Source organism: Ailuropoda melanoleuca, chromosome 16 (genome assembly GCF_002007445.2).
Source record: "Ailuropoda melanoleuca isolate Jingjing chromosome 16, ASM200744v2, whole genome shotgun sequence".
Taxonomy (NCBI): Eukaryota; Metazoa; Chordata; class Mammalia; order Carnivora; family Ursidae; genus Ailuropoda; species Ailuropoda melanoleuca.
In genome coordinates this window covers 65603375-65616230 of record NC_048233.1, presented here as the reverse complement: position 1 = coordinate 65616230, position 12856 = coordinate 65603375, and the positions used below count along the sequence as shown (strand labels likewise).

Genomic DNA, 12856 nt, shown 5'->3' with positions numbered 1-12856 from the left:
AACAGAGGTCCCTCAACGAAACCCACGAATACATTAAGCTGTAGAACATTTAGAATTTAAGCATAGAGAAAGGATTGGAAGGCTGGAACATCTCTGGACCTTCTAAGGAGTGGGTTTCTTTCATTTATATGGGCAATTAGAAGTTAAAGACACAGTACTTCGATGGGTCTGGGTTAAGCATCTGGGAGCAAGACTGCCAGGGATGAAGTGGTTAATGACCACAGGTGGCTGCGAGGCTGGAGAATGGAGGAGAGGGGGTGAGGGCCGAGAGAGGATTGTTGGGTAACTAAGCGACTGGCTCAGGGCCCTGTGGGTGATCTGTTGGGAGAGCCACGTGGAAACAGCTGTAGTTCTTGCTTAAGGAGAGGAAAGGGATGTCCCAGAGCCAAGATGTTTCTGATGAGGTCTTTGACTCCCATAATTACACAACGCTCAAACAAACACTTAGCGACCTTGAGCTTTCCAGTCAATTGACAACAGTCAGTAGGACAGTGTGTTACTTCTTTGACATCAGAACGCTGGCTAGGTAAACTTTAAAGCACCTGACAGATTTTTCTCTGAGGTACAGCAGGACCGGGATGGAAGACAGAGCTCGCTGCGGTGCTGGGTGGCCAGCGCGTTCCTGGAGGGGAGAGGATGGTCAGGTCAGAATTCTTGGGTAGGGTGGGGGTGGGCAGGGAGGGGCGATGAGAAGGATGGAATCACTATATTCCTGGAGAAAAAGGAGAAATGGAAAGGTGGAACAACGGGTTATTATAAAACACTCACTAGAGCCTCCTTTGGTATGATATTTGGCAAGGACACTTGCTTTTCCCAGGGGCTGAAGTAACGTGAGCTTCCTCTCGTGGACCAGCTTCTCTCTAGAAATGTAGTTTCAGAGAAGGGAGGAAAAATTGGGAAGCGTAATTGATTTATCAGAAAAACAATTGGCTCTGAAAGGACTCAGGATGGTGAATAAAATGCACACAGGTCCTTGCACGCCTGTGCCCAGTAATGAACCAGGCACTGGCATGCTTCTCGATGGATATGTATTGAATGAGTCAATGAGTGAATACATGCTATTTGTATCTTCCCATATAGAATTTCCCCCCTTGAAATGCTTGTTTAAATAACACATCGATGGGATGGTTAGTCATGTGTTGGAAAAGTGTGTCTTTTACCCAAATCATCATCTGTGATTGCATCTTGAAGAATTCCAGCACCCAGAAGCAGGAGACCTTGTTCTTAATGAGTATGTCTTCTGCATTCAACCCCAGACTCTTTCTAGAGGTTCTAATGTTCCTGTATTCAGCAATTACTGCTGATGATACTGGCCCAGATAAAAATCCATGAATCCCAGCTCTGCCATTTCTCTGCTCTGTGAAGCTGTGTTTCCATTTGCAAGTAGGTAATAATGTGAACGACTTCCCTAGGATTGTATTGTCAACTGGTGAACCCTGCTGCAAAAGCTCTTGGGTCCAAATATTCAAAAGCAAAAGTACACGCGTTAGTGCACTGTAGCCTGTACATGGTGTGGTGGGGAAGCCAGCAGCTTGGTTTGCACGGCGGGAAGGCATTTTCTGATGGCTAAATACATAAGGTGTTTGGTTCAACATTCTGCCCTGCGATCCTGGTGTTTCTCCTTCTTGCAGCACAAAGTGTAGGTGTTCCAAAGACCACCACATCCTCTTGGTGTTTCTCCCCTTCAGATTACACCTGTTTTCCTCCAGAATTGGAAAGAAAATGGCTGATAATCATTCTTATCTATTGAATGCTCACTAAGTTTTGGGAACAGGTTTAGGGTTTATCAGAATTGAGACAATATCCAAATACTCTAACCTTTTAAATGTCCACTTCTGTTTTCAGAAGCCCCAAAAGATGATTCAAAAAAGAGTAATAAGTCAAATGAAATAGAAGCTGCTGATAGCAAGAACTCAGAAAATCAGAAAGACTAGCTCGAGTGTGGGAGAGTTGAATTTTGAGGAAGGGCTCTCTGCGTGAGCTCGGCACGATGGCTGATACAAAGCTGGGCAAAACCCCATGGTTTACCTTTCTTACAATAATATAAATGACTTATTCTGTTCACGTTTTGGCCCATGTCTCCTCACTGTTTGAAACTAATTCCTCAAAGTTCATTTGTTTATGGTTTTTTTTTTTTTAAAAGGCTGTTGATACTGGGATTATAAAAGCTCTCTATGTTCATTGCAGAGAATTGCTAAAATATTTAAAGGTGTAAATAAGGGGGAAAAAAATCACCTGTCATTCTGTGAACCAGAGGTTGTCAACTATTAAAATGCGTTGCCTTGTGATCATAATATATGACCGTATGTATTTGAGATCACGCTACATACCTTTATTCCTTACAACTGCTTTTGAGGCTGCCAACCCTTCCTTTGTTAAGGAAAAAGGAACTTAAATTATTTTCCTATGAATTCTTGTTCTAAACTGCTTTCTTATGTCCACTCTTACATCGTGTGGGACCTGCTCTATGCCCAGCTTTGTGGCTATGCGCTCGGTTGCATATGGGAATATGGATAAGAAATTATGTCTTTTAATATCTCTGTTCTCCTTTCCACTGCAGTGGCATCATTTGCTTAACTTTTTGCGATGATCGAACTGGGTTGTTTCCACCGTCTGTGTATTACAGTAGCGCTGCAAATGACCATCTATGTCTGAATTGAATTTATTTTTCTTGGGGCTTGCTCCATGCACCATATTCCCGAGATGGGCTGACCAGTTCTGTGAATATAAAGGTTTAAAATATTTGTTACCTATTTCCGGAATGACTAAATCCAAATTAATATAGCCTCTCATGCCCACTCATGACGGTAGTGGTATTTACCAAGGATTATTGAAAGGAACTTTACGTCCTCCGAGATGGGAATCAGTCATTTTTCTTCTGGCTTTATGTTCAAGCTCACATTTACCCATGAAACACAAAACTATTGAAATTCTTATTGTGCTCCTAACTGGTGATTTTTATGGTGAAGGGGAGAAAAAGCCCCCTTTGGGCGTGAAGTCTAGTTGGGGGTGGTGGACATTAATTCATTGCACAGATGGATTAGAACTATTAGACTTGGTCTGGTAGGTCAGGGAGGCTTCCTGGAGGAAGGAATGTTGGAGCTGAGATCAGGACAAGCAGGAGATGGTAGTGAGGCTGGGGGGTGTGTGTGTGGCATGGCTTCTGTGCATTTATACACATGGCTGGAGGAGTGCAAGCCTCCGTAGTAAAGAGATGAGTGAACACAAGGTGTGTGCAGCTGCATCCGCTTCTAAGGTTCTTAGACAGCTGCTTTTCCTCTGTCTTTAATCAGCCTTGGTTGCAAGCTGCCCAAACAATTTAATAATCGTTTTTAAAGTGAAAAAAGAAACACCATGCATCCCAATTACAGAAATTTTAAAATGTTAAAAAAAAAATAAAAGCATATTTTAGAACCAAGGAAATAAAGTACCTAAATTCAAGTGTCAGTCTGGAAATTTCACAAATCCTCCAGCTTAGCTGCTTGGCTCCTGTGGTCCTTCGTGGTTTTAGTGAAACCAACGTGAAGCCCTGTCTCATATTCAGAGAGCATCTCTTCCCCTTCCCAGGGACCCCTGGCAGCGGGCATTTCTCCAACACACTCCCCACTCAGAGGCCCGCCTCTGCTGCCTTCTTGCTCTCCACAGAATCGCCTTCTGTTCACACTGCTTTCCACCAGCCCCTGGCCCCCGTGCTTCTGGGGAGCTGTTTTGATCCCCCCTTCCCCAAGGTCCCCGGCCCCAAGGCTGCAGATGCTGCAGACGTGGTGCATGTTGCCGAAGGTTCCAGCAGCGGAGGAAGAGGGGTGGCTCGCCCGGCAGGACAAAGCAGCCAGTGGAATAGGATGGAACGCTGGGCATTGCCGTTCTTAGGGAAAGACAGCACAGTCAAGCGATTAAGAACAAAGTTTGTGCAGTCGGGTGGAGATTTTCAAAGCCCAGCTCTGCTACTTACTATGTCACTTTGGACAGACAGCTTCACTTTTGGTGCCTCAGTTTCTTCCTCTGTCGAATGGGGATTAAGAGTAGTACCTACCTGACAGGGTGGTTGAGGGTCTAGAGGACGGTCCTCGGAAGGATGCCGGGAGTAAGGGCTTTGTGAATGTGAGCTGTCATTACTATCAACCTTCTTATTATTGCTGTTAGTGTTGTTAAGTTCCCTTGGCCACTCCTCCCAGCTGCGATAGTCTTCATTGGCCATCATTTCAGTCCACGGACTCCCGTCTGTACTGATAGGACCTCTTGCTCCTTGCTCAAGCTCCTCCCTCCCTTCCTCTACCCCCCCTCCCAAATTCCTATGTATTTCTTCTGCCGTGCAGTTCATCCCCCGCATTAGCTCACCCCCAACCATCTCACCTAATCCGTGTAGTGAAACGTATCCATTAAGGTGCATTACACAAAAAGGGCAGCTCACTCCCTCTGCCCAGCCCTCACATGCCAAGACATTTTGTAGCCCTAGTGGCCGGGGGGGGGGGTTCAGGGGGACAATACTAGGAGGAGAGACGGTGCCAGAGTCCTTTGGAAAAATGAGCTGGAGCCCAGCAGGTCCCTCAGGAGGCAGGACTGGAGTGGCTTCTAGAAAGGCAGGCTTGGCACCAGGACAGGATGAAAATGCCTCCTCTCTGTGACCTCTGAGGCTCGGCCAAGGCAGGAGTGGATAAAGAGCTAACCTGTCCCGCCTGCTGGCCAAAAATAGGCTGACTGCGTCACAGAGCTCTCGGTAATTAAACCTTCCCTCTGCAGAAGGCCACGCTCGGACTGGAAGGGCGCCATGGACGGGTTAAGGTAATTCACTCCCCACGCTGACATTCTCCTCACAGCGTCAGAGGCAGGCATGAAATCTGAGTCGTGCTAGACGGAGCTGTAAATTCATAACCAGGGCACGTTGTGTGAGCTGCAAGGTGAGGGAATCTATGCCAATGACGTGACTTACAGAGGAGTCGTTCTTTGTCTTTACTCTGACTCATGTAGACTTTTTTTGGGGGGTGGGGGAGGGTCCATCAGCTTATTTTTGTAACTGTTTGATTTCTTATTATAAAGATTAATTCATGTTGGTTGTAGAAAGTTTGAACATAAAGGAAAGAATCCATAAGGAAATAAAAACCACCCATCATTCTACCCCATGACAAACAGCCCTGGGGACCTTTTGTGCCCCCTTCTTCCCCCCCTTTTTTTTTGCATCTTGAGGCAATGCACAATTTTTCTAAAATTGGGCAATGTTCATCAAGTTTCTGTTTTGGTTTTTAAATGTACACACAAGGTACTCACAATGATCTTGTATCTCATGAGGTCACTTAGTGTTACTTGCAGACCAGACCGTTTTTAGCTTACTCACCTCGTGGCCAGGCTGAGTGGGGTGGAATGGCTGGCCCACGTGTCCATACTGGTAGGAAAATGTGCTGGTCTGGAGCGTTCTGCAGACAGACTTCCCAGTCGCAGCAGGAACCAGCGTGCCATCTGGGAGACTGGAGATGTGCCTGTCGCTCGGGCAGGTGGAGAGGAAGTGTGAAGTTGCCCCAGCTTCCCCGGGAAAGCCTTATGCAGTGAGTAGAGCCTGGCCTCCTGAGCAAAGTGTTCCTGGTTTGCATTCTGTCTCTGCCACTAACCGGTTGCCTGACTTTGATTAACCTCCCCTCCCCTCTAAACCTCAGTTTCCCTGTCTGTAAAGTGGAACTAATGCTGACATCTACTTCACTGGTTACTGACAGCTGGCGCCTGACTCGGAGTCAGGTACTCCATAGGTGTTAGCGATCATTAGTATGTTATTATGATGAATTTCCCAAATGAGGACCGGATCCACTCATTCCATCGTATGAGGGTCATGGGCAGATGGGTTCACGCGATAGGAATAGATCTCTAAAAGGAAATAGAAATGTTGGCAGGCTTCAGTATGGTTTCCCAGAGAGGTGGTAGGTTCCAGACCTAGGATGGTCAAAAGAATGGAATCTTGAAGCTCTTTCCATTACAGTTTCCAGGCCATGAGTTGGAGGTGGCCTCCAATGCCTGGTAGGAGGTCACTCACCCCAAGGTCTGAATCCAGACCAGAGAGAGACTCCAGCCCCAATCAGGCTTGACAGGGCAGCTAAGAGTATTGGAATAAATCATCAAAAGGTTTGCTGCCTCAGCCAAGCTTTTTAGAGTACTAAATCAAAGAGCTGGGATAAAATCTTATCTTGGTGTGCGTTTTTGGAAGGATCTCCAGGTGCCTGGGGTGGAGGCCTGGCTCGGGTTGGGGGCTGGGAAGCAGCTGAGGTGATTTGTTGGAGAGCCAGCCCTGCATTCCCTCTAGGACCTTGGGTGACTTTCATTCTTTGCTTTCTCTCTCCATCTGGGATGAACATCTGTACCTTTGGGGCTGTGAGGATCAGAGGACGTGGAGTCTGTGATGGGCCTGGCACCATGCCCCACTCACTGCATGCTTAAGGAAAGTCAGTACTACCTTCCACCACCCACATCCTGCAAGATAAGAGCAAGCTAGAAGAAGAGAGTCTCTCTTGGGGGTTTCATCTACAAATAAGGAACTGAAACAAGAAGAGCTCAGGGGACTTAAAGCCCTGCTCAGTCTCTGGGAGATGTGCTCTTATCATCTGAACCAGCATGCATTTTCTAACAACCAGTAGTGAGCCTCTAGTATTTCCTGGAACGTCTTGGCAGATAGCTGTTGAGTCTATCTATACCTTGTACCCCGCGCTGTGCAGAGCCCGTCACCATACTGATCCCGTTCAGGGTTTCATCTCCCAGAGGACAGAAACTGAGGCTCAGACATTAGGAAACTCACCCGAGGTTTCTTAGCTGGTAAGTGGCGGAGCTGGGATTTGAACCCAGGTCTCTCTGCCTCTAGAGCCCATGTTCATGACCACCCCAGGTATGTGAATCTCTAACTATATAGGATTTCTGCCCCCTGCTGGAAAGGGTAATGTGTACAACAGACTAGAATGGACTTTTCAGCTGCTAAATTGTGAGCCCCTGAGCCCAAGGACTGTATGTTACCCCCTCTGTCCCCTCCCAGGCAGGCAGCGGATAGGAAATTGTGGATGAATATACTGGAAATCTAAGCATCTGGGTCAGGCCTCCTTTAAAAGGCAGATGTCCTATGAGGAGTAAGTGCATTAGCAACTTTCCTTGCGGTGGGGCTATGACGGCTTCCCCAGTCCCTGGGTGGTTGTCTGGAGTGAAGGGTACTGGAAGTCTAGGAGGGTACTGGAAGCCTTGCCCCTCTTTATTTTCCCACGAAGGGTTGGGAGGAAGAGGACCTGACATGAAGAGGGCCACTCCACAGGCTTCACAAGAAAGAGCCACCTGAATACTTGATTTCCAGGCTCTGGGCATTTGCCAGACAAGGTGTGGTGATCTGGAGAACCCATGTTTCTAAGGACTCATGGAAAATTGCTGCTTCATCCATCTTTTCCTTTTATTTCTTGTTCCTGGTGGCCTGTGGGCCTTTGATTCCCTTAGCACTTTTGATTCCTTCCTGATTCTCCCTTTTCACGTGGCCTTGGCTTTTATTTTATTTTGAGAGAGAGAGTGTGTGTGAGAGAGAGCCAGGGGAGGGGCAGAGGGAGAGAGACCCCTAAGCAGGCTCCACCCATAGCACGGAGCCTGACTGGGGGCTTGATCTGATCTCAGGACCCCTGAGATCATGACCTGAGCTGAAATCAAGAGTCAGACACTTAACTGACTGAGCCACCCCGGGGCCCTTGGCCTTGGCTTTTTTTTTTTTTTTTGGTAAAGATTTTATTTATTTATGTGACAGAGAGACAGCCAGTGAGAGAGGGAACACAGCAGGGGAGTGGGAGAGGAAGAAGCAGGCTCCCAGCGGAGGAGCCTGATGTTGGGACTCGATCCCACAACGCCGGGATCACACCCTGAGCCGAAGGCAGACGCCTAACTACTGCGCTACCCAGGCGCCCCTGGCCTTGGCTTTTAATCTTTATTTTCATCTGTATGACCATCCCTTAGTTCAGGCCTCGTACTGGACCCCCCAGGCTCCTGCCATACCCCCCAGCTCATGTGCCTGGTGCTAACCTTGCGTCCCGCAGCTCCCAGACTCGCCTCCCACGGATGTTTCTCCTGTTTCTCTACTTTGACTTTCCCTTCCTGTCTGTGGGCTGTGTTCTCCGTTTCTTCTGCCTGATGCATCGGCTCCCCTTCTCTCTCTCTATTAAAAGTCTGCTTCCAGTTTCCAGACTCAGCACACGTGCTTCTCCTTTGTGACTCTGTCCCAAACTTTCCCCACAACCTCTTTGTCTTCATAGCTCCAGTAGCAGGGATGTGTGTCTATATTGGTGCCTTTGGCAATATCGTGTCTCCTCTGATTCCCTCTTGGGGTGTTACTCACCTCTTGCACCATAACTTCTCACCTGTTTGCCCTCCTCCCCATCTGTTCCGGAGTTTTTAAAATGTAGTGTTCCTGTCTTATCCACTGAGTATCTGCTCCATGCAGGGCACCCTGCGGAGGGCGGAGGGACATCCAAGAGAAATATTAGGTCTGCTCACATCAGTACTTGAGGGGAGACCCTCAGAGTGAGAGTCCATTGGCCCAACCCAATTCTAGACGGTTCTTTCCACAGCCCCAGGAGAGGCCAAGCTAGGCGTGCTTGTATTCCATGTCTCCTTTTTGTAAAGGTAGATGCCTGAGGAATGCTTTGGGATCCGCCTGGGTTCACAGGCCCGCACCTAGCGAGGCTCAGTGCATACATTCCAGAATCCATTGGCTGGGTTAGTAACAACGCCTCCTGCAGAGCCCTGCTGGGGCGCAGATGGGGCCCAGCCCTGTCCCAGGGACTTTGGCACAGGGCAGGGTCTGGACGGAGGGCTGGCTTCAAAGAAAGAGGCCCTTCCTGCCGCTTCTGCATTCTGAAATCTCACGGCATCTGGCTCTTTTGTCGTCACTTTTCTCGGGAACAAATGAGCTTGATCATTCGCTTAACAGACATTTGCTGAGTATCGTAATCTCTGTTTACTCGGTGACCACCTGGCATGGTGCCTGGCACAAAAATAAATACGGCCGTCTCTGGTCTACGTGAGTCTGCAACAAAATAGAGTCAATGCGAATTACTGAAAGCAGGGATGGCAAATACGGGCGCCTATGTGGCCACTCCTCAGTTTGGTGTCCATGGTAGATATTGCTAATTAATCGTAGGACTCGTTCATTCTGAATCTGGATTCAGCTTCAGAATCCGTCTTAACCCATTGCTCGGGGCAGTCAGGCTTCGTGGATTGGACTTTGCCCGTGAGATGAAAGTGGCTTGGAACCACTCTTGGTCTTTACGGTCTTAGATAGGCCACTGAAACAGAGGGAGGGGGGCTCATGGGAGCCAGTGCGTTGAGTGGCCGCATCTGGCCAGAGCAGACTGCGAGACCCCTTTGGGGGGGGGTGCTTGAAAGTAACAGTGCTGTGGGGAAGCCCCCTAGCATTGCTCCTGGGGACCCCGTCATGTCCCTCCTGCTCCCTCATGGTGTTCTCTTGAGTTTCTGAGGATTCTTCTTCCTTCTCCTTGCCCACAGAAGTAGCTGTTAAGCAAGATTCAACTCTCATCCTCCTTAAGATCATTCTTCTTGCCCGTTCCCTTGGGTGGAGAGCTAAGGGGAGTGTGAAGTCTCAAGTCTCTGTCTTCAGATACATCTTTTTCCCACGTCCGGAGTCCTTCCTTTGGCCTTGGAGCTACGGATCCGAGTCTGTTTGTCTTTCTGAGCCCCTGTGTGGTCTCTCTTCCTTGCCTGAGGAAGCTTTGTCTGCTGAGGGCACACAGGCTTCCTCCTGTCTGGGGCCAGTCATAGGGTGTCCTGCCCCCCATGCCCGCTCATCCAAGGCTCTCCCCTCTGCCTTGGCAGGTCTCACCCAGCCTTTGAGTCTCCGCTGAGCAGTCATTTCACCTGGAAATCCCTTCCTGATGGGATTCCAGAAGGGAACTGTGCCACCGGCTCAGGTTCTTACAGGCTCACATATTCCGTCATTCAGCAGCCACTCAACACGTCCTGTGAATCCCCAGTGCATATGATGTGAATCTCTCCTAAGGAGCCTGCGGTCTGGCCACGTTGCTGTTGCTAGTCGTTCTTGCTTCTGTGTCATGATTCTGCCAATAGACCAGACCCCTGGTGGTCAAGGGCTGGGTGCCAGTCATTATATCCCCCTAGCCCTGTGCATGTCCTGATGGGCTGGAAAGTGGCTTCTTGCGCTGTCTGGTTTGGTGTCAAGTCTGGTGGATATGGAGTCCTCAGCGGGGAGGCTCACAAAGGCTTGGAGGGCTGGCAGGAGGAGGAACACCCCACGGAGGCTGAGAGAGGGAACCTTCCCTGCTCTGTGCTGAGAACCCAGGGCAGCAGGAGCTGGGCTAGAAAGAGGTGCCCCAGGTGGAAAGTAGTCATGGTTAAAATGCATTAAGAACTTGGGTCAGGGTTCGAATTCTAGCTCCTCAGCTTAATAACTGTGAGACCTGGGGAAGTTCACGTCTCTGTACCTTAGTTTTCTATCTGCAAAATGGGTCTTAAAATAATGTCACCCTTATACAGTGGTTATGAGGTTTCAATGAGTAAATGAGTTTAAATGAGTGCAAAGCACTTTAAAACAGTGCTGGCTGCAAGCATCGGCTGTTATTTAGACTTTCCAGGCTTTAACTGGTGATTCTCACTTTGTTTTTTACATCTTTCTGTAAATAAAGTGCACGCTATTTATGTAATCTGAAAAACATACAACAAAACTCTCTCTTTTTTAAGAGACAAAGAATCTGGTAGGTAAGGGGGTCATAGTTGACCCCACCAGCCCCTTGCCCTAGACCCATGCGTGTACTTCTTGGCACATTGGTGTGGGGTGGTAAGCTTCCGTGCCCCTCTCCCCTGCCTGTCTGAGGTCCCAGGAGCCTCATAGCCGAGGCTCCAACCTTCCTGGGTGGTGTCATGGTTGGCGCCCAGCGAGTCTTGCAGGAGCATCAGGGAATGAAACCAGCCAGCGGTTCCTTCCCAGAGAAGAAGTGATCTGCAGGCAGTGCGGCAGTAGAGGCGGGGGCTGGGGTTCCCGGGGCCTGAGCAGCGAGCTCGGGGAGCAGGACGGTGCTGTGCCTCGCCAAGGGGAGAACAGAGAGAGGGCAAGGCTGTGCTTGCAAAAGCAGCAGCAAAGTCCACACGTTTTATGAAGTGTTTTATGGTCAAGCTGTACTTGGAAGCCTGGTACTTTGCAAGAATTATTAGGTGTGACAGTCTTAACACAAGAGTTGGGGGCGGGCAGGAGACTCTGGCGAGGTAAGTGGCATGGAGTGGTTGCTTGGACTCACCAAGCTGCTTCAGTTGGCCTGTTTATTGTTTTTTAAAATTACTTCTATCATTATTATTATTATTATTATTACTCTCAAGGCAATCAAAACTCACTTTAAAGACACACCCAAACTATTTGTCAGTTACTTGCTCTCCATCTGAAACAGAGCTGCTAAACAAATTGAGTGGTTTGACTATCTTACTACCTTTGGGGGCTAAACGTGCTTCTAGGTCACTTCCAATTTGGGGCACAGGAATCTGATCCAAGCAGGGTGCTCAGGACTCAAGCAGCCCTCACCAGTACTGAGGCAGGGGCAGTGAGCACGATGTGCTCCTCATGGCCCCATGTTAATTTCTCAGGCCCCCAAACTGAGGGAAGGGCCTCCCATTCTTGTGGAAATTCAGAACCAGCAGATTGTCTAAAGAAGGGATGTGGTCTCCTTTTTGTCTCTTTCACCGCATGAGGGATGGCAGTCAGGATTCAGCCTTTTGGAGCCTCGTGCTATGTCTGAAGCAACAATCTCCTATGGATGGAATAGAGTAAAGATTCTTAACCAGGGACCACAGATGAAGGGCTTCAGGGGTCTTGAATTGTAAGGAAATTTTTTCTGCAGATGCATTTGCAGGGGGATCATCTTTTAATTCTGTCAAGCGCACACTTGCCTGTGTGCAAATGGTGAGGAGATCCTTCTTGCTGTTCCTAGTAATTCACCAGCTTGCTCTTGCCTCAGGGCCTTTGCACTTGCTGTTCCCTCTCTCAGAATACTTTTCTTTAAGCTCCCACATGGTCATTCTCACTTTCTTCAAGTCACTGATTAAATGTCACTTTCCTGACCGCCTTATATAAAATAGTACCCCATCACTATCCTAGTTATCAATTGTTCTTTATAGAACGTCCTGCCATATGACGTTAATTCTGTGTTTATTAGCTCCTGCCTTTAGTATGTAAGCTTCTGTCCTGTTCACTGCTATATCCATTGAGTCTAGAATAGTGCCAAGTTCAAAGTAGATGCTTGGTAATTATCTACTGAGTGGATGAGTAAATGAGCAAATTAATAACATTGATTTTATTTGGGTCTTAGGTGTAAAATACATTTTTTTTTTCATGATAGAAGACAAGGGACTGAGTTCTCAGTGGGGTCACTTTTTGGCCATGTACCTTGGGTCCCAAACATTTGAAGTGCTGTGAAATAATTGATGGGGTCCTGCAGTAGATGCTTCGGCAGGAGCCTTCTAGAGATTTTGCCACGTTAGCATATCTGTCGTTAATTTCATCAAACCTTTGAATCCACCAGACACCAGACCTGTGTGTGTGTGTGTGTGTGTGTGTAAGTGTGTGTGTGTGTGTGTAAATGGACAGGTCAGCTCCTGGTGCACAGACATGACCAGCATCATTATTATGAGTTGTTATGTTACTACCTCTGTGCACAGATGATGGGTTATCCCCATGTGCAGATGGGCTGCCGCTGCTTCTGACACATCCGTGAGCTTTCAGGGACTCATGTGAGGCTTCGCAATATGTCAGAGCAGGGCAATGGTGGAAGTCCCCCTTGCCAGCTGCGGTCCCACTCTAGAATCATTATTATTACGATCTGGAGAAGATGTCCCA

The 12856-nt window shown here is 48.2% G+C and overlaps 1 protein-coding gene across 3 annotated transcripts in view; it reads left to right on the top strand.

Moving 5' to 3' along the window:
* SLC1A2 (solute carrier family 1 member 2) overlaps positions 1 to 12856 on the top strand; it is a 142498-nt gene that overhangs the window by 46776 nt on the left and 82866 nt on the right. Inside the window, exon 1 of one of the 3 annotated variants that reach the window (XM_034645131.1) lies at positions 5520 to 5540. The exons of the other annotated variants lie outside the window; for them this stretch is intronic. Coding sequence (XP_034501022.1) covers positions 5536 to 5540 — 5 coding nt within the window. The 5' untranslated portion in view covers positions 5520 to 5535. Of the gene's footprint in view, positions 1 to 5519; positions 5541 to 12856 lie in introns of those variants that run through there. 3 annotated transcript variants of the gene reach the window in all.